Source organism: Amphiura filiformis, chromosome 20 (genome assembly GCF_039555335.1).
Source record: "Amphiura filiformis chromosome 20, Afil_fr2py, whole genome shotgun sequence".
Classification (NCBI taxonomy): domain Eukaryota; kingdom Metazoa; phylum Echinodermata; class Ophiuroidea; order Amphilepidida; family Amphiuridae; genus Amphiura; species Amphiura filiformis.
The window spans coordinates 7,702,043-7,726,264 of NC_092647.1; the positions used below are offsets into that span (position 1 = coordinate 7,702,043).

Genomic DNA, 24,222 nt, shown 5'->3' on the forward strand with positions numbered 1-24,222 from the left:
ACTGGGTACATGTCCAATCAGGCGTACCGCAGGGCACTGTACTTGGTCCTTTACTTTTCCTTTTATACATAAATGACCTACCAGACAACATCACCTCCACGGTTCGACTATTCGCCGGCGACTGTGTTATTTACGGACTATTACGAACGACTTTGACGCTGATTTAACTCCAGACAGACCTTGACCGGTTGTCCGAGTGGGAGGAAAAATGGCAAATGAAATTCAATCCAGATAAATGTTTTGTACTCAAAATGACTCATTCTCATAATCCTAAGACCCACACATACTCACTTGCAAATACTATCCTCCAGGAAACAAATTCTCACACATACCTTGGCGTCGAGATCGCCAACGACTTAAAATGGAACAAACACATCAATAACATTGCAGCAAAGGGAAATAGGGCTCTGGGTTTTGTCAAAAGAAATTTACGCTCATGTACAGAGGACATCAAACAAATAGCGTACCAGTCTCTAGTTAGACCATCCCTGGAGTACAGCTCATCAGTATGGGACCCTTATACTGCTGAAAAAATCTACCAACTAGAAGCAGTACAGAGAAGGGCCATACGTTTAAGTCAAGAACAACTATGACAAGAGAGCTAGCGTAACTGAAATGTTAAAGAACTCAAACTGGTCGTCACTACAGCAAAGGCGCAAGATAGCAAGACTGTCAACTTTCCAGAAAGCATACCAGGGTTACCTGTCCATCCCTATCCGAACACTGCTACGCCCGGTCACACGTACAACGCGTCGCTCACACAGCAAAGCTTTTATTGAAGTACAACCAAAGACTGTTACAAGCATTCTTTTCTGCCTAGAACTCTGAAGGAGTGGAACAGTTTACCAGAGGAGATAGTTAACATAGAAAACCCTAAACAATTCAAGACGCAAGTCATTAATTACCAGTAGCTCAACATTTATGCGCACACCACAACCCGGTTCGTCTTCCCCACCAGGGGTGTTGAACTGTACAAAAAGAAGAAGAAGAAGTCAACCTTTGCAAATCGGGAGATGGATTGATTTGCCCAGCACTGGAATTTCTCAAATCTTTAATCACCAACGCAGTTGGCAGTTGTAAGTTAACATCTTTGATCAAGCAAGGTTGCAGAATTAAACGGACTCATAATATTTGTACTTCAGCGCCTCACAAGTGTTTCATAGCATAGGTCCTACAGCGATAATCTTTCTGGGTTTGGAATGTCTCCCTCTATATATAATATCCCAGGAACAACCCATGGCGCTGAGTTTATACTTACTGGTCGCTTAAGATTATTGCGATTTCAACTGCGAGACAGGACTAGAAGCTTTTGTTATTGTAGGAAAGTGCTTTTACTTGATTGATTGCTAATCAATAACTCACAGCTTAGCGACTGATTGTAGATCACTATAAATCGGATGTACTGTTGACCCCATTACGGTTAAGAATAATAGACATACACCGGTTAGTCCATGCTAAGCCAAATAAAAAAAATTATTTGTTGTACGCCCACCTCCTTCCTCACTTTCTGGGATCAGTCTATATTTTTTCATTTTTCAATTTTCATATTACATTAAAAGGTTTCAATACATGAGTGAAATGTTAATGCGTATAAACAAGATTATTAGTCAGCATGAATCACTTGCTAGTGTTTTTGTGGAACTCTAAGGGATCTTACCACTCATTAATGATGGTTTCGTCGTTTTTCATGGCATATGCTGAAATGCCCGAAAACTGCTAGCAATGTCAATTTTACATGAAAACTGCTTTATTTTGACAATTCAGCAAAAAAAAAAAAATAAATAAATCAACAGCCCCTCCTCCTCACTTTTCCAACTGGGATGCGAACTAATTAAAAATTTATGTGGCCATATAGCCGGGTGCTATGTTGGTATGTTATCAGACCAAAAGGATGTATGCTACGTGTCGGATGTATGTACTGTACTTCTTTTGCCGTGTTACGATAATCGTGATAAAAAGTCCCGAACATTTCTTTTAAAATTAGAGATAACACGCATTCTGCTGTTTTGCTTTTTTGAACAAGAACTATTGTGTGAGCAAAATAACACAGACAGTTTTTTCTTTCGGGTGGTAGAATTGGTTGTAAATTGACAGATTTACCGAGGTTTTTTGTAATTTTTGTTTCCATAAAAATGTTACTAGAAAAATGCCAAAAATATCACATTTTTGGCCAGTAAATTTTAATTTTTTTTTGCCTATATTTTAGTTTCGACTTTAAAGTAAACATATATATGGGACATATCATATTTCATTGAGGTGTTCTATGAATGCAACCTTCGAAAAGATCATGGTGCGTCACAACAAATTCCCAAAAATATGGCCACTTGCATGATTTATTTAGGTATTTACATTTAAAACGATCCCTGCAGCATAGTCTTTACCCAAGACGAAAATTTAAAGTGTGCGCTGAATTTATGCGTGACCCTATCTAAGGCTGGCATTTTCGGTCGGATAAACGGGTACCGCCGAGATTACATTACCGGGTAGGAAATACCCTCCCGGTACCAAATTCAAAAAAAAAAAAAAATTTCAAGATATTTTGTTATTTTTAATATGAAAATTGATAATTTGTATTCATGTCATAGTCTATTAATGATTTCAAAATGCATTCAAATTCAATACATTTTGAAATCATTAATAGACTATGACATGAATACAAATTATCAATTTTCATATAAAAAATAACAAAGTATCTTGAATTTTTTTTTATTTATTTTTTTTTTTTTAGGTCAACCATGAATGATCCTGGCATTTAGGTCTAGGTCCAGAGACACTACAAAACCGAAAAAATAAAAAACTTAAAAAAAAAAAAATTACAAAATTACCCGAAAATGCCAGGCCTAACCCTATCATAATTATAGGGTGCTTGCACGGAAGGTCATTAGTTCAAATCATCCTCCAGACACGCTCCAGAAGACATGCAAATGCATGGAGTACAATACCAATTGCCTGTTTAACTGGTATTGATCAAAGTAATTCTTTTGTACTCCATGCATTTGCATATCTTCTGGAGCGTGTCTGATGATGATTTGAACTAATGACTTTTCGTGCAAGCACTCTATATTCGAATCACAGGCGGCATTAGCCGTCCAGCCCAGCCGGCAGTGTTTTTAAAATGCATAAAAACAACTTGGTTTTAATGCTAATTATTGCGTTCCAAGGAAGTCTGATTGTCATTATAAAATAGCCGAGTGGGCGGGTTTTCGCTGAAATATTTTTTGTGTAAAAACTGCAGCATTCTATGTATAAAGGAATATATGAATATTAACTGCACAACATGTAGAACGATTCGTGATACCCAATTGTGGTACAGTTGGTGTTATTTAGCAGGGGGGAGAATTTTATTTCAATTTTATATACGTCAAAATATTTTTTGAAATTACTGAAAATAAACGCTCAAAAATGATGAAAAATCTAATGTAATTTTTACATAGAACCCGATAAAGATTACTGTGTCGTTTTTATGGTAATCTAATCTTCTATTTTCTAAAAAACATCTTGGGGTTCTATGTGAAAATCTTGAATAAACTGGGGAAACCCAACGTCTATACTCCGGGGACTATAGGCCTACAGAAAATGGCTGATTCCCTATAGGCCTACATTGTATGCGGACCGATATATCAATACCATGATGCACGATGCAGTCAAAGTTGATAATATCTATTGTGCTCAGCACAATACACGTATTGTTGTATTTCTATTCTTTACCCAGAAATGTTGGAGTTGCCTATAAGCTTTATGTTTAAAATTCAATATGGCTACCAGCAACTCATGTGGTCCAATGGATTAGCGCGCTGGACTTGGAGATACTGTATGCAGCTGCGGCGTATGTTCGAGTCCTACCTCTGCCAAACTGAAATTCACTTATTTTTTTTCACTTTCATATTTGGGAAATGGGACTGGGCGAATTTATGTGTGATTCGGGATCATTCGGGAGGGGATGGTTGGAAAAGTTGGAACCTCGGACGTCAAAAATTTTTTTGATCCCCCCTAAAAAGGTGGATTTTTTATTCCCCATTTTATGGTCTAAAATTTTTTGATCCCCCTTCATGTCCTAAAAAGAAACCAAAATATACATCACTAACAGTAGCATAGATTTCTTTTTGGGGTTGGAGAAAATTTCTTAAAGTCTAGTGAATGCAGCACCTTTTGCCGACAAAATAAGTTTATGGTACAAATGCTTGCATGAAGCCTTTAAAAAAATTGCTATATTGAAGCTAAACTGGTGAAATATAGTACAAAACGAATTAATTTGCATAAAGCGCAAAAATTAACACTTTTTAGTTTAAAATTACGAAATATGGGGTTAATTTTGGTTAGAAACCCATATACAGGCCACAACATTGGGGGATGATTAAAATATTAGGAGGATTTATCCCCCTTCTCCCCGGGATCTACCCCTATGGTCATTAACTCATTAGCTAAAGAAAATAACACTAATAATAATAACAATAATAATAATATTAAATAAATATTAAAACTTTAAAACTTAATGTTATAAAGTTAAAATATTCCCACTTTTATGTTAAATCATTGGCCATTTATTTATATAGCCTATAGTATAAAGATACCACATAATCTACATTTTAATGTGAAAGTCTGAAAGACCATAGTTGAACCAGAGAAGGTGAGATTTTGAACATATATAGTTCAAAATTTAATAAAACAATATAAAATAATAACAATACTATTCAATGTTGCTACACTAAATATATGAAAATAAATAAAACGTATTACTAAAATGAAGCAACCTTCTCAGCAAACACAAAACATTTTCGAGATCATTCGCCAGCGGTTAGAAAAGGTTGTCAGAACATGTTTAAATGTCGGGTTACAGGCGATATATAAAACGTTTTTCATAACATTCAAAAATATTCTAACATTATGTTATTTAAGTGTTGACAAAATATTTCACAAAAGAAATGTTTGGAATTTTTATTGAAAATAACATTTTGAAAACATTTTAAAAATATAGTTGTTGTGTGTTTTCATAACAAAACATTTTAAAACGTTTTAATGACTATTATATAATCCGACATTTAAAGGGGCATTTAAGTGATCCACAGCATCATCTCCCCACTATTTTCAAAAAAAAAGTTGAGACTTTTACATAATGTTTATGTACAAAAAATTCTTGCAGATTAATTAGTTTAGCAAAAGATATGAATTTCATTCTGGTATACCAGAACGAAATTACAACACAGTCTATGGAGCAGTATAATCATGCATAACTTCATAAGCGCAAAATTGGAATCAACTGAAATTTTGGGAATAAGCTTTTTTCGTGGATATCTATACTGAAAATTGTCATAAAAAGAGGATCATCAGTGCTATGATCACGAAATACTCCTTTAATGTTATTAAAGGTTTTACCAAAACCAAAACCCAAAATACAACCTGCTTCCAACGTTTTAAAAATTAATGTTTTGTGTTCGCTGGGTTAGGGCCTACTACAAAAATGTATTTGTATAAATTGGAAAACACTTCAGATTTATTGTCCTGCTTTTTAACCAAAAATAATAATAATAATAATAATAATTTCATTGTAGGCTGAAAAAGCTTCTCTCTCAGCCTATACCAACGCGTGCAGTTAGGCCTATATGGCGTTTTAATTGAATTTAGGGCCTACAAATATCGCAAAGCGCATTTTAATATAACATTTTTCTGCTAAATTGGATTGGTAGGCTATTGTTTTGTTAAAATAACTACACAAAAACAAATGATACGAGAAGCAATATTGTATAAATAAAGACAAAATGACAAACGTTTTCAACTGAGTGTTTTTAAGTTATTTGACAAGTTTATAATATTCATCATGTTCATGCTGTTTGTGTGGCCTATAAGATGTTGCGAAATGATATATAGGCCTAGGCCTATATTTAACATGTTAAATTAGGCCTATGATAAAAAAAATGTTTATAATTTCTTTAATTTAAAACAAAATCCTATACATTATAGTATATAATATTATCGTTTAATTATAATTATTATTTCGTTGTTATTTTTTAAATCGTAATCATAAAGAATAAATTAAGACATGACATCCTGCTGCTGCATCATACTATCAGATATCTGACTTTTGCAGTTCTGAGTTTGATCATGCTAATTATCGATTATCATGTCATCATTTTTGAGAGCTATTCAGCTATGATAGGCCTACATGTATGTTTCCAGTGCGTAAATTCTTATCCATGACAATCGTCGAACGATTTTACTTTGTATGAACTTTGAACTTTATTAAATCCTATGGTACCGGTATCTGATTTGTTGAGCCAGTCCCATAATCGTTGCTATGCATTGTTATAATGCAGGCAGGCAAAAACTGCTGATAGCCTATAATGTTGGCAGCGTCGAATTTGCGACGGCGTTTTACAATATACTTTAATACAATCACCACCATGCGTACACATTATCAGAATCACGTATTGACTTTATCCCTTTTTTTTACATCAAGCGCACGTCCTTTTCAGGTTGGATAGTAGCTGGATTTTGATTGGTTCACATGCCATGAGGTCATCGCGAGATGGCGTGTTTCTCACAAGAAGCCTAAAAAGTTTATTACGGGACGCTAAAGACGTGGCCTGTGTTTCTGGTTTAAAAGTAAGCAAACACTTCAGCTAAGATACATAAATGTTAGCCAAGCTAAATTGAAGCCAAACTGGACAATCTAAAAATTGTTTTGCTGCGTTTTAAAACTGAAGACGCTACGATGTCGATGACTGACCGTGTTATACTAGCAATCTTCTATGGATAGTAGATAGATTTCTCGATCAAGTTCCAGTTTGGCCAAGAAATACTTAATTTGATTATCATGATTATAATATTTTATAGTTATTTTAAGTTAGCGATTTGCGGAAAACCGCCCTGCTGACTAAACATTCAGAAGGTTCAGAAGTTGTTTACAAAATTACAATAATTTAAATTAAATTAAATTTTAATTTAAAATAAAAATAAAATATCATGATTGATTTAGAATGAATCATAACTAAGCATATAAATATGTACGTATACATTTCTAGTAGAAGTAGTACTTGAGTACAGTATTATATTGAATACAGTGCAGTTATGGCAGTGTACCATGTACAGTAAGGACAGACAGCTAGCCCATGGACGGTGCATGTACATGCATCAGTCAGTGCATAAAAATAGATTCTAGTCCATTGTGCGTAACAAATTACGGTTTAGTACCACGCTACAAATAACGTAAACCCAAGCTTAATTACATACCTGCTCGATTGGAGGAGAAACTGAAGTATTGGCATCTAAACTAGATATCTTTGTGGTTATTTAAAACCCTTAAGATAAAATAAAGGGCCAACAAAGTTTCAATTATTTCGCATCATGTTTCTCTGTAGTCGACCATTTCTCATTATACTTCATTGTATTCACTTGAAAAAGTCATAATTATGATGCACCAGGATTGTAAAAGAAATATCATTTCGCTGACAATGTTTTATACATCTTTGATTTCAGCATTACTTGGAGTTGAAAACAAATCTTAATCACAACGTAATACCCGAAAAATAACAAATAGTTGTTTTATTGACCTATTAAAGAGATAAAAAATAGAATCAACGTAATTCGCGTAGCGCCCTCAGCGATTAAGTGTTGGAAAGCGGAAATGAAAAGAAACCTTTTATTCATAAAAAATAATTCATCAGTCTCTCATTCTTGGTACAATTCATAATTTAATACAGTTTTTGTTAACACAATTATCATAAAAATAACAGTTAACTGTTTAAATCAATGTTTCTATTCTTCGTAAATTTGTAAATTGGACTAATACAAAAGAAGTGCCGCCCAACATCCAGCGGTCCCGTGGTGTAATGGTTAGCACTCTGGACTTTGAATCCAGCGATCCGAGTTCAAGTCTCGGCGGGACCTCGTTTATTTTTTTTTCTTGCTCTGAACTTGCTCTTCAGCCCAGATGCTGATATTTCTTGTAATTTTTTTTTCTTTAGGAAAGCACTTTTTCCTGTTTTTTTCTCCAGTGGCGGTGCTACGCGGGGAAAAGGGGCACTTGCCCCCCATATTTTTCTTGTCAATAAAATAGGCCTACAAGCGAAGGGGAGGGCCAATTGTGTAGTGACTAGTGAGTTCCAAAACATGCAGTTTGGCCCTTTCGTGTCTTATTTATAGTCTTATTATAGCAAAAGTGACTGAATTGAGTTGAATCTTGAACCATCTGGTCGGTCTTAAAGCCATAATGTACGATCTACGGTTAATTTTTTTCAAACCCGATTTTTTTTTGCATATTTTTAATGTTTACACATGTCCCAACTTGCACCTAAATGGAACCGGCCAAATTTGTTGTCTTTTTAGGTCAACAGAGCAAAGTTTCACATATCATAATTTAAAAATGATGATAGATGTCCTCCCATTGAACTGCATGGCCAAAATAACCAGTGGGGGTTCTAGTCAATTTACCTTGCTATTTCAACCTAAAATGGATCCTTCCCGTCAGTTATTAGGGCCTACTAATTTTATTTCAACATTTTGAATAAAAAACAACAAAATCATTAAAGTAGGCCTACATTATGGCTTAAGATGGGCAATTTTAAACAATCGTTGTAAAATGTGATCATGAGTATATCATGGTGATTATTTTTTTTTTTTTGGGGAGTACAATTATGATATAAAATTGGATGGTTTGAACCCAATACACAAATTTATTGGTCAAAAAATGTGATTTTTTTTCAAAAATGTGATTTTGGGTCAAAGTGTGATTTTTGGTCAATAAGGTGATTTTGTTCAAAAATAAGCAAGTCAAAAATGAGTTTTGGTCAAAAAATTGTAGAAAACAAAATTTTAGTGGAAAGGGTGAGCCTATCCAACACAGTCCAAGTTTTGAGTCCAAGTGTTGATTATATTGGACTCCATGCCATTTTGTCCAGTTTTAGCACGCTATAGGCAATGATATGCCAAAGTGCAGCGTGGGGGGGGGGGGGCTACTTCTTAAGTGATAAAGCCAATGATCAAGCCTTGGTATCTCAGTCTTTGGGCCTATAACCTAAATTTATGTAGCATTAAGGGAACTGGAATGAGCGTTTTGAGCGTTTCGACAGCATTTTTTGTGGGACATGAGAGCACATCAGACCTATCGAATTGCATTATACGAAGAATGTCTTTCTGATATCAAGTAATTTTCATTTTATGAAATTCACGATATAATACAAATTGTATGGCAAATTATTAAAATTTGATATTTTTCAAATTTTGGAGATATAACAGTCCTCGAAGTAAATTTTATAAATTTAATGATATAGTCTTAAAGTGTATGTAGCTGGGAGGAAAAGCCGACGATCAATTGAAAATTTTGACCTTTCATATTGAAGATATGGATTTTGTTTCCAAAAAGACCTAATTTTTTTTGGTGTTTTTGGGAAAAAAATCCATATCTTCAATACGAAAGGTCACAATTTTCAATTGATCGTCGGCTTTTCATCCCACCTACATACACTTTACGTAGAAATCATCAGATTTATAAAGTTTACTTCGAGTACTGTTAAATATCAAAAATATCAATTTTTAATAATTGCCATAAAATGTGTAGGGCCTATTACATTGCGAATTTCAAAAAATCAAAATTATTTGATATCAGAAGGACATTCTTCGTATTCAGAATGAAATTCGATATGTCTGATGTGCTCTAATGTCCCACAATAAATACTGTCCAAACGTTCATAGTTCATACCCCTTCCTTAAAGTCCTCTTGTATGTCTGCTTATTCTCAATATTTGAGTGCACTATACCACCGCTCATCGATCAACCACTATAATTACCATGTAGGCCTACAACTTGAACTATCAATCCATCATGAAAATGTTTAACGTTTGTTTTGTTTTGAAGTCCCAAAGCTGTGACAGGGAGCTCAAATACGAAAATATTTATCCTGAGTAAGCAGTTGAACAACCACATCTTGAAAACATTTTTCATGTTATGGACATTATCCAAAGCTACGTACCGGTAACCGTTTAACAACCAAACATGAATTTGTCTTTAAAAAAGACAAGTTCACGGACCAGGTGTAGCACATGTACTTTGAGCTACTGTGGTCTAACTCTAACATGATTCATATCTAACATACTCTGCACTTATTCGACAATAAATAAGTGATATGAGGCTTAATAATGATACCTGCGTCGACTCTGGAAAATAATATTTCCAAAACCTCATTTTGCATTTTTTAAGCCACCTCGGGAGCCACCTATACAGGATCTCATTTTGCATTTAGGTTTTCATTGCGTTGCAAAGTAGCAAAACTTGCTTTAGGCATATATATGGCCCAATTCGTGCCTGGAAAAGGCTATCCCTCTTACAACCTATCGACAGGTCTGATTTCTATAATGAGGTTTCACCGGGTTTGCAAGAGATAATAATACCAAAATCTAAACACCATGAAATTCACCACATCACGACTAAGCTCAAAGACCATTGGGCGCCCATTCCTTTTTTAAAGGAATTTTTATTAAGCCATGCACCTACAAAAACAAATTTGGCTATATAACTACGAAGAAAATTGTATTCAAGATGCCTTATCACTAAAGTAAACAAATTACACAGCCATTTGCTCTTGCTATAACTTTTGTCAGGGTCAGGGATATTTATGAACACCAATATTATACAGGTTTATACACATGGGTTATTACAAGAGTCAATAAACATTCAATTAACTAGTACTATAGATAATGGACTAGCTTAGTTTTGTGCAATGTAGTTATATTGAACTTTTTCTGAAGTAAATCGCCTGCTGCATAGTTTTCTAATAGGCCTACAGATGATATGTTTACTTTGTGATTTAGGCCTGGCCATGACCTGCTAGTTTTGATTTTACCAATCAGTTATGTGTATTGTCAGCATGTGATAACTATAAGCCAATTGCAAACATGTTTATAAAAAAGGCTAAAAAATTCCTACACTAAACAGACTCTTTGTCAGGTTTAAGGGCTAAATAGCAAGTTGTCATGCAGTGGGGCAAGATTAGATAAAGGCATACAAACTAGGGTATGAGATATTAGGAATTATTTCCTAGCCTCTTAACCACAGGGTTGGTGGGCTATATAGCTATAACAAGACACAGGATATGTAAGGGATAAACTGTGCATATGAGATGTGGGGGCAAGTGGCATCATTTCACTACCGTGAAAAAATCACATTTTCATCAAATTGCTTTTATTTTGTAGCCAAGATTTAAAAGTATAACCATGGGTAATTTCAATATCCTGGCATGCAAGATATCAGAGATATGATACCCAGCAAACACAAAACGTTTTCGACATCATTCGCAAAAGGTTATAAAAGGTTGTCAGAAAACGTTAAAATGTCGGGTTATATAAAGGGTATATTAAGGGTATAAAACGTGTTCATAACATTAAAAAACATTTGATGATAATCTACTGCCCAGCAAACACAAAATGTTTTACAGAAAACGTTTAAATGTCGGGTTATATAAAGGGTATAAAACGTTTTAATAACATTACAAAAACATTTTTGAAAACTTGATACAAAACATTCTAAACAGAATGTTAGCTTTGGGGTTGAAAAAATATTTTGCGAAATATGTTTGCCCAAAATATTTGCAATAACGTTTTAAAAATGTTTCCATGACCTGTATATAACCCGACATTTAAATGTTATTAAAACGTTTTGAAAATAACATCTTAAGAACATTTCCGTGTTTGCTGGGTGCAAATATTTTAAAATTATATTATGTAAGTGTTGAAAAAATATTAGGCAAAATATGTTTGCAACAATAGTTTACAATAGCATTTTGAAAACATTTAAAAAATATTGTTGTAGTGTGTTTTCATACAAAACGTTTTAAAACGTTTTCATGACCTTTATATAACCCGACATTTTAATGTTATTTTAAAAAACGTTTTTACCTAAACCAAAAGCCAAAATATAACGTTTTTAAAACGTTTTTGTGTTTGTTGGGACAGTGTCGTAGATTTCTTTTTGACATTGGGGGGGATCGGGGATGGAGTTGGAAAAAAAATTCTTCAAGTATATTGTCAATCCAGCACCTTTTCAATTGCGCGCGAAGCGCGGAATTTTTTTTGTGCTATTTTGAAGCTAAACTGATGAAATATGGTGTAAAAGTAGAATAAATGGGCGCGAAGCGCGAATTTGGTCAGAAACCCATTATCAGGGGAGGGATGATTGTGTGGACCATACCCCTGGCAAAATATTGGGGGGATTTTTTTCCTCCCCCCCCCAGCCCTCCGGGATCTACATGGTAGAACTTTTTGAATGACCCTATAGTAGGCCTACTACCGCACTAAGCTGTACTGTATGGATGGCGGAAACCTTCAAAATACGCCTAAGAATACGCCTAAGAATACGCCTAACCTTAGACGTCTAAGATGCAATCTTAGACGTCTAAGATGCATTCTTAGGCGTCTAAGATGCAATCTTAGGCGTCTAAGAAATTTGCGGTAGACTTAAATCAACGAATCACAGGACCAGAAATCCCAAACAACCAATCATCTTAGGCGTATTCAATTATTGATTAATGAAATCTTAGACGCCTAAGAATTCTTACACGTCTAAGATTGATATTTTAGTGATGGACGGTATCACCAATGTGATTTTCTCTGAGGACTTGCAGCAAAATAATTATTGATTAATTGGTTTGATTTTATTTTCGTTGGTTTGGTGTGCTGTTTTGGTGTGGCTAGTAGTAGTCAGGTAACATCGTAACTTCCTATTATAATCTTCAGATAGCTAATGCCTACATCAACTAAAAACCGGTACAGAAACACTTTTTGAAAGAGGTTTACATTCTTTGAAGGGAGGTGGGTCGGGAAAAAAAAAGATTTTACCATGTTTACAGGGGGGTGAAAAAGTTTTTATACGTGCAAGCGCACAAGTTGCCCGCCTATAATCCGCACATACAGGCCTACCTACGAGTTTTTCTGTACACTCCCATGATTAGCATTATAGAAACAAGTTATGTTGCAAATTTGAAATTATGTTCTTTCAATGCTATAGAATTGGACATTATTTTTACTTTGGTCATTTTTCATTGGATAGCGATGTTTTTTGTGGGACATGGGAGCACATCAGACATAGGCCTATCGAATTGCATTCTGAATAGGACTACAAGGAATGTCCTTCTGATATCAATTTTTTTTTAAATTCGCGATATAATATATATTTTATGGCAAATGATTAAAAATTGATATTTTTGAAATAAAATATTCCTCAAAGTAAATTGTATAAATCTAATGTAGGCCTACTGCAAGTGTATGTAGCTGGTATAAAAAGCCGCCCATCATATGAAAATGTTAACCTTTCGTATATTTGAAGATATAGTTTTCTTTTGCCAAAAACACCAAAAAATGTTGGCATTTTGGGGGGAAATTGTAGGCTGTATGAGCCTGTATCTCCAATATGAAAGGTCAAAATTTTCAATTGATCGCCGGTTTTTCATATCTCAGCTACACACACTTGTACATCATTAAGATTTATTAAGTTTACTTCGAGGACTGTTAAATATAATATAAGAAATTCAAAAAAAATATTAATTTTTATAATTTGTCAAAAAAATTAGAATTAAAATTGGTCAGCATTTTAAAGGAAGGTGACCCAAAATATTTGGAAAATCAAATTCTTTAAAACTTACGTGTCGTATTGACCATAAAATGTGCCAATATAGAGGGTGTACAGTTGATAGTTCGAAAATTGCCACTCGATTAAATAGTATAAGGTATTAATATGTATTTGGTCAAAATGCTTCAGTTGATAGCAGAATCAACCATCTATAGGACCGTTTACAAATACTTGTTGGTGAGGGGTCTGATGCAAAAAGGGGACCCTTCCTTAAAAGTTTTGACCCCCCTAAGGGGACCCTGAAAAAATGACCCCTTTCATATGTTTATATGCTTTTCAATGGGGTTGACGTTGACCCATAACTGCATAATGTTCATGTCAACAAAAAAAAAGGGGGGGGGCGGGGTTTGAAACTTTTGAGACTGTAAAGGGGGGGCTGAAATTTTTTGCGATGAATTGTTTTGCATCAGCTCCCTAACAAGTGTTCGTAAACGGTCCCCAACTATAAAATCACTTTAATTTAAATCGCCCCATAGTGGAAGCATCCCAAATCGACGCTTTTCGTCGAAAACCGCGACGTTTCTATAGTTATAGGCCTATTCTTTCTGCATGTTCTCTATATTACCACTCGGGAGGTCATACCTTCTTGGGGTTTCGAGATAATAAAAAGGACCCAAAATAGGTATATTGACCCGGGTCTTACGAGGAGTGTCACCCCCGGTGGGGAAAATAATTTAAATGCGTTTTTTACTTCTTTCTCTTTCATTTGGCACCACTCGGGGGTTATACTTTTTGGCATTTCGAGATATGAAAAGGACCCAGGGCTTATCATGCATGTGAACAGTCACACCCGCTGGGGAAATTATTTTTATATTCTTACACAATCTTCATTTGACACCACACGGGAAGGATGGTCATATATCTTCTTGTCATAATGAAAAGAACCGCAAATATGAATATTGACCCCGTTCTATTTTGGAAAAATCGCGTTCCAACGGTCTTTTTGGGTCTTTTTTAAAGACATTTCTTGTTTTGGGTGTACATCGTGTACCCGGGATCGTGTACATGCTGAATTCGAATGTGTTGTATGCCAAGCAAAATTTTGAGACCATGGCCCTCTAAGCTTCCCAAAAACTTGACTCCATAGTAATCAATTTTATTCCAACAACAGTTTCAACATGGCCCCACAGATCCCAGAAATGTAAAGTTTGTGCGTGTACGATCTATAGTTAAGCAGTTATGGGTCATAAAAGGTAAATTTGCTTGCTGTGTATACATCAAAAGTCAAAAGTTGCTACTTTTGTTCGCCTAGCTTGGAGGTTTCAGAAAAAGAATAGTTTGCACTATCTGCAATGTCTAGTTCGCATTTTACACAACTAAGAGTTATGTAGGATTCCACAGGATTTAATGGCATTTGTATTTACATACAGTGGAAACTCTTTAATACAAAATTTGTGGGGGCGCAAAATTTAGTTTGTCTAACGTCTTAATCAGGATTTTGTCTATTAAAGTTATCCATCACACATTACATAGGGATTCAGTGCCACTACCAGGGACCTGAAAATCAAGCTTGTCTTATCAGTTTTTTTTTGTATTATCAGAGCTTGTATTAACGAGTTTCCACTGTATCATCCCTCTTCTAAACTTCACATTGCAGATAGTGATAACTATTCTTTATCTAAATCCATTGGAACATAAAGTTTGCATCCATTTTAACGAAAATTGGAGCAACTTGAATTTTTCAGCCCTGTACAACATGCAAATTGACCTTGGACCTGTTAAGCCTCATTAAGTTTAGACGACCCTATGCGCAAATATTACATTTTCGTTATATGATACCTGCATCTCGACTCTGGAAAACAATATTTTTTAAAAACCTCATTTTGCATTTAGTTTTTAAGCCCCCTCGGGAGCCACCTACAGGATCTCATTTTGCATTTGAGTTTTTGTGTTGCAAAGTAGCAAAACTTTCTTTATATATGGCGCAATTTGTGCCTGGAAAAGGCTATCCCCTCTTACAACCTATGAACAGGTCTGATTTCTATAATGAGGTGTCACCGGGTTTGCAAGAGATAATAATACCAAATCTAAACACCATGAAATTCACCACATCACGACCAAGCTCACATTGGGCGCCCCATTCCTTTTTTTTTATTTAGTGAATTTAAAGCGTGTAATTTTCCCCCTGTATGATCAATTATCTTTTTTAGGGTCACGGGGTTCAAATACAGCTTTGCATACTAAATGTAGTACCCGAATAGTGGCCGTTATAGGGTGGGTAATCATATTGGGGGGCCAATAAACCCGCTGTCGTAGTGCACGTTAGTAACCATTGGTTACTGCTCCAAGCCTGGGCTCATACACCTGTTCCGAATTTTGATATGCCATAGGCTTTGTGTTGTGATCATTTCGATCAGTGGTCCATAACAAAGAAAGCGTGATCCAGTTGGCCTAGCAACGGTCATATTGTAACGTGCACTACGACAGCGAATATACATGTAATTTCCAAAATAGAACCAATCTATCAGGGGTCATATACCTAACCTTCTTCGCATTCTATATAAAAAGGTCTTATGATCGAGTGTCACCCCGGGTGGGGAAATATTTTCATTATATTCTTTACCTTTCATTCATTTGACACCGGGGGGTATAACTTCCAGATATGTCCATTTCAAACCAAAAGGAGAGTCGGTAAGTAAGTTCGAGTTAGGAAGTATATCATACACTAATAAAGGGCGATACCACTTCATGGTTCGACAAATATTATGGTAATTAAGGACAGGGAAAATGCGCGATGCGCAAAAAACTGCGCATTTTAAAGATTTGCCCAAAACAATCATTTTTCAAAAACCCTAAGTTTTCACTAAAATCAAAGAATCCATGATCTGCAACGCGATCCATGTTTAAAAAGTATAGAAAATAAGGCAGTCCCAAAAATTTACAAGAAAATATAGAAGATAAACAGTATTTTTTTTTTATATTGCATACACGGTATTTGGAACTTTTGGGGAGACAAAACACGCATTTTGGTTTGCGCATTTTCAAAAACTGCCATGCGCATTTTACTCTCAAAAATAGCGCATTTCCCTATGCTTATATTATGGCTACTTGGAAGAAACGATATCATAACATGAAACAATACAAGGGCATTCAAGTAAAAGGCAAAGTCTACCGATCCTTAATTATGACAGAATTGACTACAAGTATTATATGCCAACAACTACAAGAAATCAACACGAACAGCAAGGATGTTTTCTTTTCATGATATTTTAATTGTTACAAGCTTTGTTTCAATTTCTTACAAAAATATTACGTATGTATTAGGCTATATTACAAATGTACACAATTTTAGAGGCAACTATAGTTCTTAACAAATGGTCAATGGTTACAATGCGTTTTTGTTTCAAGACCAAAAATGTAGATATTGCCAAATGGCACCATTTATTCTTGTATTTTGTCAGAACGTTTGCATAAATTGCAATTGCCTCCAGTTGTTTTTGGTTCCAGCATTATTTTTTGTCAAGTACTACAATTTCGCAATTTATTTATACAAGTACATTATAAATTTTTAACAATTACAAATACAAGATAGTTATAAGGTGTGAGTGGCATTATGAGGCAAAATTGTGATTCCGTTTCATTGAAACCAAAAAAGTTGACTCTTCATACGGTCACGTCACCCACTCAGGACGATGACTTGGCCAAGTATTAAAGGTCCTGGTTGAAGTGCTAAATTTTAGCTACTTAACTATGTGCTTTTCAGTCCTCACCCTCCTCAACTATTGAAATATTATAACCTCTCACATGTTTTTTTTCCGTACAAGATTTTGAACTCAACTTTGCTTCATAAAACCACTCTATAAACCTTTACCATTACACAATGCATTGTATGTATGCACATAGTGATCGCAAGAAACTCAATACTTGTTTTAAAATTGTCCTCCATCATTGATAACACTCAAACTTTTTCACTTAAAAATAGATTTCATATTACAAAATCTCGTCATATTGCATTAAATACCATTATTTTGTAGGTTTCACACTTGCTATGCAGGGCTCACTGAAGTGTTTAGATGCATGAAACGTTCGCAAAAAATGGATATCTAGTATAGATAAGTTGACCCATGATATCACATGTTTAAATTCAGACCCCCCCCCATTTCATGCAGGGCAAAATAATACATCATACATGGCAGACAGACCACATCAAATCTTTTCAAAAACCAACCTGCAAAACATTTGTTTTAATTCTGTGAAATTTTGTAGCTTGTGAGCAAGTTTGATAATATTTTTGGCATTATTTGCTTTAAACAAAAGTAAATGCACAAACATAGTAATTAGTATGTACATGTAAAAGTACCTTTTGCCCTGCGCCTTTCATCACAGCCCCTGGACATATCAATTTGTACTGTAAATGTCAAATCGCCTGTATTTTTAACCTTTTTGTGATTGATGTCACATTTTTGTGCGACCAGATTTGCTTGGAAACTCTTTCTGGATCTCATAAAGCAAATCATTCTTTTTGAGTCAAGAAGGGACTTGATAATGATATCAGCATTATTATCTATTCATTCATTACTGTTACACCCACTCACTCCATTTGAGTGAGAGAGGGTGTTCAGTTTTAAATCAGCTCATACATGCATTAAAGTGACATAATCCCCCACATCCCTTTTACGAAGTGGAACATGTGGCATTTACATGGTCATAATGAATTAATTATTTTAACAATAAGTACTAGTATCCATTTTGTGCTAATTTTTCATCACACAATTTCCCCATTTTGAAATCTACCTTTTACCACATGCCATATTTTTACCTCGAGTTGGTAGTGACATATTTTGCTGGGCACAGCATCTAATCACGCATGCAGGGCCGGATTTACCATTGGGCCAGATGGGTCATGGCCTCCAAAATTTAGCCCCGAAAACAACATGTTTTGGACCACAATATGGTAATATTGCAAAATTTGTGTGTGCTTCACGCACAATGGCCCTTTGCATAGTAAAATTCACCTTCCATCTTGGACTAAAATTGTCTAAATTTGAGAAAAAAATTTGTGCGCAAAAAAAAGAAAGAAAAGTGGAACAAAATGTGGCCCTCTACCTCCAAATTGCAATGCTTCTGCCGCAAATCCGCAACTGTCGATCTTATATTAGGTCCCCTATTCGTAAATCAAAATTTGGCCACTTGAGTGCCCATGCCTTCCTCATGGCACGTTTGGGGGCCTGGCCCAGGGCCCCCCAAAAGCTAAATCCGGCCCTGCACGCATGATATCGCAATCCCAAAGAGCACGCACACATATGTACATGGGTGGTTTGTCAGCCCGTTTGCAGCACAACCATGTAAAACCACTGATGTCACTACCAACACCGAGGTAAAATTTCTGCTACCAATCCATTAACATCTCCATAAATGTAGCATGCTGAAAAGAGAACTGAAAAAACAATGGGCAATAATACCCTCTTTGCATGGATCCGCCATCTTGCTACTCAAACAAGGCTCTCCCAGCCAACGCAGAAGTATAGACTAACTATAATTTAGTTTCTTGTCCTTTTCTAGCAATGTGACAGAAGACTTTTGTGGGTAGAACCTTGTTTTTGAGATGACCATGAGAAGAGTCAAATGTATTGCCTCTTGTTTATTTGACAGTATCACACTTTCTATGTTTCATTTTCTTCACAATCTTAAAAGCTATTCAGGAGGCATGTCTTGTTTTTTATCTGGAAAGTAAAAAAGCTTGCCTCACAGAAAATTAATGGGGCAACAAGAACTACTCCCCATTCCTGAAAATACACATAATTTTTTAAATATATCAACTTGTGCCAAATGAAATGGAGCTCAATCCTTTATATCCAAATTTCGTTATATTCGAGTTGTAAAAACAAGAAATAACAAAAGAATTATGTATCTTACTATCTTGGTTCTGGAAAAATACTTCTTTATAACAGGGTTTTTCTTGTATCAGATTTCGTTATAACGAGGTTTTACTGTACAAAGTCCAATGGAAAAGACATGTTTCATTCTTATAACCAACCATTTAAAAAAGAAAAATTATAGCAAAATTTCAGTATGTACATAATTATACTCAAAATTTTGAATGCTAAATACTTGTTCCAAGTCTGAAAATATAACGAAAATGCATGTTTTTTGGCTTTCTCCAAGAAATTAGCAAAAAACTTTTTCTTTTATCTCCAGTTAGTACTGAATGAATGATTAGGATTGAGCGGTGTCATTTAGCAGAACTTGATAATATTTTATAATCCCAAAAAACAAGGAATGGGGAGTACTTACCGTATTCATTCTAATAAGCGCCCAGGTCGCTTACTTTTTACCGGCTGGTTTGCCTAATTTTTTTTTGTTAGGGGCGTTTATTAGAGACAAATTTATACTATAAAAGGGGTCTGAGACGTTCTAGTAGCTTTTCTGATGTCCTCCAGCTCTTTCACTGTATCAACGTCTAGATCCGTCACTTCAACATTGATGGCACCCTTTAGCAAATACCCTGGGTGGGCGCTAATTGGAATGAATATGGTACATGTGGAATTTCATGCACAAATAAAAACCAGCTCTGCTTTACCATGTTTACACTTACAAAGTCTTTTCTCCGAGGGGGGTCAATGTCACCCAACTTGCCAGGAATCTGATCCAAATCTCGCATGATATTTATTTTATGAATTGATTGGGGTTGTCATCTTTGTTTTTAAAGTAAAAGTACAGCATGCGGCACTACCAAGCTGAATGATAGGATAGCCCTCGATCACTCTAAGGGATACAAATTGCAGGTATCATCAGTGATCTCCAAAGGACCAGAAAAGAGAAAAACTTTTTCATGAACAGTCCATACTTTAAAAATTCTTAGTGACTTTTAAATTGTTCAATATGCACTGACTTTAGTTTACCACAGGGTATAATTAACTTTTCTATTCATTAACATTCTTAAACTATTTATTGCCAGTTCTGTGACAATTTTGTATCCCTTTACTTTCATAACTTCCAAAATGTTTTAAAAAAAGGGCCTAGTCTTGGTTATCAACCATTTTTGTATGTTTACATGTTTAGCAAATTCTCTGAATGTTTAAATAGCTCCCAAACGTTAAATTTTGACAGCCTACATTGTAAGTAAAAATCAAATACATGCAGACTCCTGGTAAGTGGGTTCAACATAATTATGAGCCTCTGCTTTTCTCACCTTCACTCCATCCAACCTGCCCTTACCCTGTCATATACCTTTATTTAGAAGCTAGTGTGTATAGTCCCTATCATCTAGTCGGAACACAACTCCTGTATCACTCCTCTCCTCTCCTTCCTTCATGACACCACCAGTAGGAAAAAATGGGGAATAAAATTAATAGTACATTTTCCTAAACATATTTCAGCTGTACAGTGGAGCCTTGTCAATACAAAATTCATCAGGGTTTGAGATTTCCCTGCTTCACTGTGTGTTGTAACAGAAATTATCATACGTACTATGAATACAAGGTATTTGGCCCTGTCTATCTTTCCAAGATACCAGACGGATTTTGTGTCAACAAGTTTCCACTGTACAAATGTATTTCTTACATTACATTTTAATGCAAAATTTGATTTTTAAGAAGCAAATACTATCTACAACTAGATCAAGTCAACAAATAATGCATCATATGCACATTTCATTTATACATGTAAGTTTATATTATAACAAGTCCATCGTAAATATTCCACTTGGTAGAATGGGAACACTGTGCATGTAGTAAACATTTTTTTAAGTGGAATTTATATGAAATTTCCTAAGTTGCCCCCTTTATTTTATTTTCTAAATGATGAGCATAATATTAAACAAAATCAAATCTACAATAAATTTCAAATCATTCATACCCAACTGCAACTGGTGGTAAATGCCTGCATGCACATTAATTCTGTTCAGTGAATTGACTTCAATAAAGTTCATCCTCTTTTGTATCACATTTGAAGAAGTATTATTTGGGACACACCTTTAGATATTATCAGGGTGGGAGGGGGGATATTTTTTTTAAACGGCCTACACTCAATTTGAATGTCAGGGACAGAGAAATTAGTTCTTTATATCCAAATTTCGTGTTATATCAGGGTTGTAAAAACAATTATTAACAAAAAATTTGGTTATCTTGTTTCTGGAAAAATACTTCTTTATAACAGGGTTTTTCTTGTATCAGATTTCGTTATGAGGTTTTACTGTATATTTTTATACAGAGTTGAGTATGGAAACATTTTTCATTAGTGAGATTTTTCTTCTCACTAGTTACCAAAGTTTTTTTTCCCAGAAAACTCCCTAGCCCCCCTCTCCCGATAAAATCTAATGGTGCATCCCAAATATCAATTCACCAGAATAAAAGCAACCAATTATGCAGTCATGTTTATCAAGTATGTTATAATACACACAAATTTGCAAGACTAGCTTACCAGATTTAAGAAAAAGAGAAAGTGCCGGCAGGAAGTGCAAGCCAGCAGGAAAAGGTCTCTAGTTCTCATCTTCAAAGTCTCATCTCTGCATACCTGCAAAATTAAAAAAAATATTGAGTCTCTTGCGACACTTTGTGCATTAGTATAGGGTGTTCTGAATACAATTAATATGTACATGTACAATCCATTCAAGTTACCACTCACATCTCTTTATCCTGCTATGTGAACTTTTAACTATTCACACTTACCAAGATGCTTAGCCAAGTTCCCCAAGCAGCTTTTTTTTTCTCGGCAATACCATCACTTCTGCCGTATACCAGATTTCTTGGTCGGTGGTCTGGGCTTTTTTTTTCACCAGTTTTCACCCACCATCCAAGACTCTTGACCAGGAGCATTGACCTCTTGTTGACTACTTCTTGCTGCTTTTTCAAGTAGACTTGGTAGAAGTCAAGAACTAAAAATTGGAACTGATATTCTAAAATCATAAGAAACAGTTGCTCCTTTTTCTTCAAAATGTTCCGTTCAAAATTTCCAAATTCAATCATTGATCTGGTCAAGAAATGATGGCCTATTTTCATATACATGTAGCATCATAAATACACTCCCCAAGATATCTTTTCTAGCATGAATAGAATTATCTTACACAGAAAACAATCCTGTTCATGCAAAAGCTTATTACATCTTACCAGTTGTAATTTATACAATCTTCTGTACATGAATAGATTGAATACAAAATATACACATGTCATGAATATGATACACTTTTGTACATTTCATTTTAAATAAGTTTTTTTAAGACTGATGAGATGCCCCTCAGCCATCAGTGCACACTGTGCACAGAATTCTAAAGAAGCATCTTTTCCGTTCACATGAAGACAAACACCACCACTGCTGCCACTGTTTGGTTTCAAAAGTTGCTTCTGCAATGTTTGCTTTCTCGTATGGAAAGACGACGATAGTCGTACTTGCGATTCAGGTCCAAGTTTCTTCAGAAGTCCAGACAAAGCACTCTGATTGTACAGCACACTTTTCAAATAGTCTACTTCTGCTTCCAAGGATGAAACCCTGTCTTTCATGCCTTTATTGTCTTTGGTGAGTCTAGCATTTTCAGATGCCAGAGATTTGTTTTCTGTTTCCAGACCTTCGATGTAGAGTTTCTTCTTTTGTCTGTTCTCACGTGCAGCAATTGCATTTCTGCGATTCTTTTCTTGCACATCGTGATCATCATCATCGACGTGCTGTCTCTTTTTCCCTCTGCTGTTTGTCGCTGAAGATATCGTAGCTCTTTGTTGACTTCTCTTTGTTTCAGAGTCTATTTCTGAGATGTTGACACCAGTTTCATTCATCAAGTACAAAAAGAAGGTCATTTCCTGACTCTTCTTGATCAGAAGTCAACGATCCTCCTCGTGAGGGACTTCTCTCATATTCAGGGAAACTGCCCCGTCATAACAGGGTTGTTCTTGCCACCTGCGTATGTATGATCAAGAGCATCTGGTTCGGGGCTGGAAGCTTGATATTGAGGGCTGCAGCAACTCCCGATACTCATCAATTCGGATTCATAATCGGGCGATGATGAACCCACTTCCGGGTTAGTTTCGCCCAAATTTTGCTCCGGAGAATTTAGGTTATTCAGTGTCTCCAAGTCGTCAAATAGACTTGGTACATCTGAATCGTCGAAGCAGCCAAAACTGGTTAAAATGTTCCCCAATTCGTTGGCCATTTTTGCTGAAGTTACTAATGTCATGAATCAATGAAAGTCAGTGCCGTTTCCCAATTTCCAGCGTTGACAATGCGTGTTGCACACGACGATATATGTAGTTTTTTGGAGCTGAACTCGGAGTGGTTTATCTCCCGCAAGTTTCACTCAGAAGTTACGATTTACATTCAAAATCCCTTGAATGTTTTTACACAATTCATGAATTGCAGTAGTGCTCCTGAGAACAATATGCAATTCGCTTTTCTTACCAAAATATGCAAAGAATCGACAGGGCGATTGCTTCCGTAGCTCTCCGTGCTGAAATTTGGTTTGGTTGTGCAATAAAAATGTAAGTAAGAACTATCAGAAATCTGGGTCAGGATGCCTCTTTTGATTGGTGGATTTTTATCACGTGATATAATTTCAAGTCGGTGATTGGCTGTTTATTTATAGCCCACTACATCATTGGTATTTCCCAAAACGTAATTTCGACGTCTGAAACCACATGACCATAGTATTCATGAGCGCAACAAAATGAGTTCTAATGTAAT

General features: G+C 35.4%; 2 protein-coding genes and 1 non-coding gene across 4 annotated transcripts in view; 1 reads left to right on the forward strand and 2 right to left on the reverse strand.

Annotated features, from left to right (window-relative positions):
• LOC140142875 (cullin-1-like) overlaps positions 1–7,369 on the reverse strand; it is a 51,644-nt gene extending 44,275 nt beyond the window's left edge. Inside the window, exon 1 of the mRNA XM_072164895.1 lies at positions 7,228–7,369. The gene's annotated coding sequence lies outside the window, so the exon portion shown is untranslated. The remainder of the gene's footprint in view (positions 1–7,227) is intronic.
• A 443-nt stretch (positions 7,370–7,812) lies between these two features.
• Positions 7,813–7,884, forward strand: Trnaq-uug (transfer RNA glutamine (anticodon UUG)). The gene has a single exon. It is a non-coding gene; the product is annotated as a tRNA-Gln (tRNA).
• Positions 7,885–18,645: 10,761 nt separating this feature from the next.
• Positions 18,646–24,002, reverse strand: LOC140141803 (CREB/ATF bZIP transcription factor-like). 2 transcript variants are annotated; one of them, XR_011857460.1, is made up of 3 exons: positions 23,941–24,002; positions 21,976–22,068; positions 18,646–20,863 (listed from the first exon to the last, which is right to left on the reverse strand). XR_011857460.1 is itself a non-coding variant. In XM_072163665.1 (2 exons), the coding sequence occupies exon 1, from the start codon at positions 23,340–23,342 to the stop codon at positions 22,749–22,751; it is 594 nt and encodes a 197-aa protein (XP_072019766.1). In that variant the 5' UTR covers positions 23,343–23,996; the 3' UTR covers positions 18,646–20,863; positions 21,976–22,748. The 2 variants fall into 2 exon arrangements, 1 of the variants encoding a protein (XP_072019766.1); XM_072163665.1 differs by having other exon boundaries at positions 21,976–23,996.
• Positions 24,003–24,222: the final 220 nt, after the last annotated feature.

Coding starts and splice junctions, on each gene's coding strand:
- LOC140141803 (XM_072163665.1), bottom strand. CDS start 23,342: ATGACCTTCTTTTTGTACTTGATGAATGAAACTGGTGTCAACATCTCA.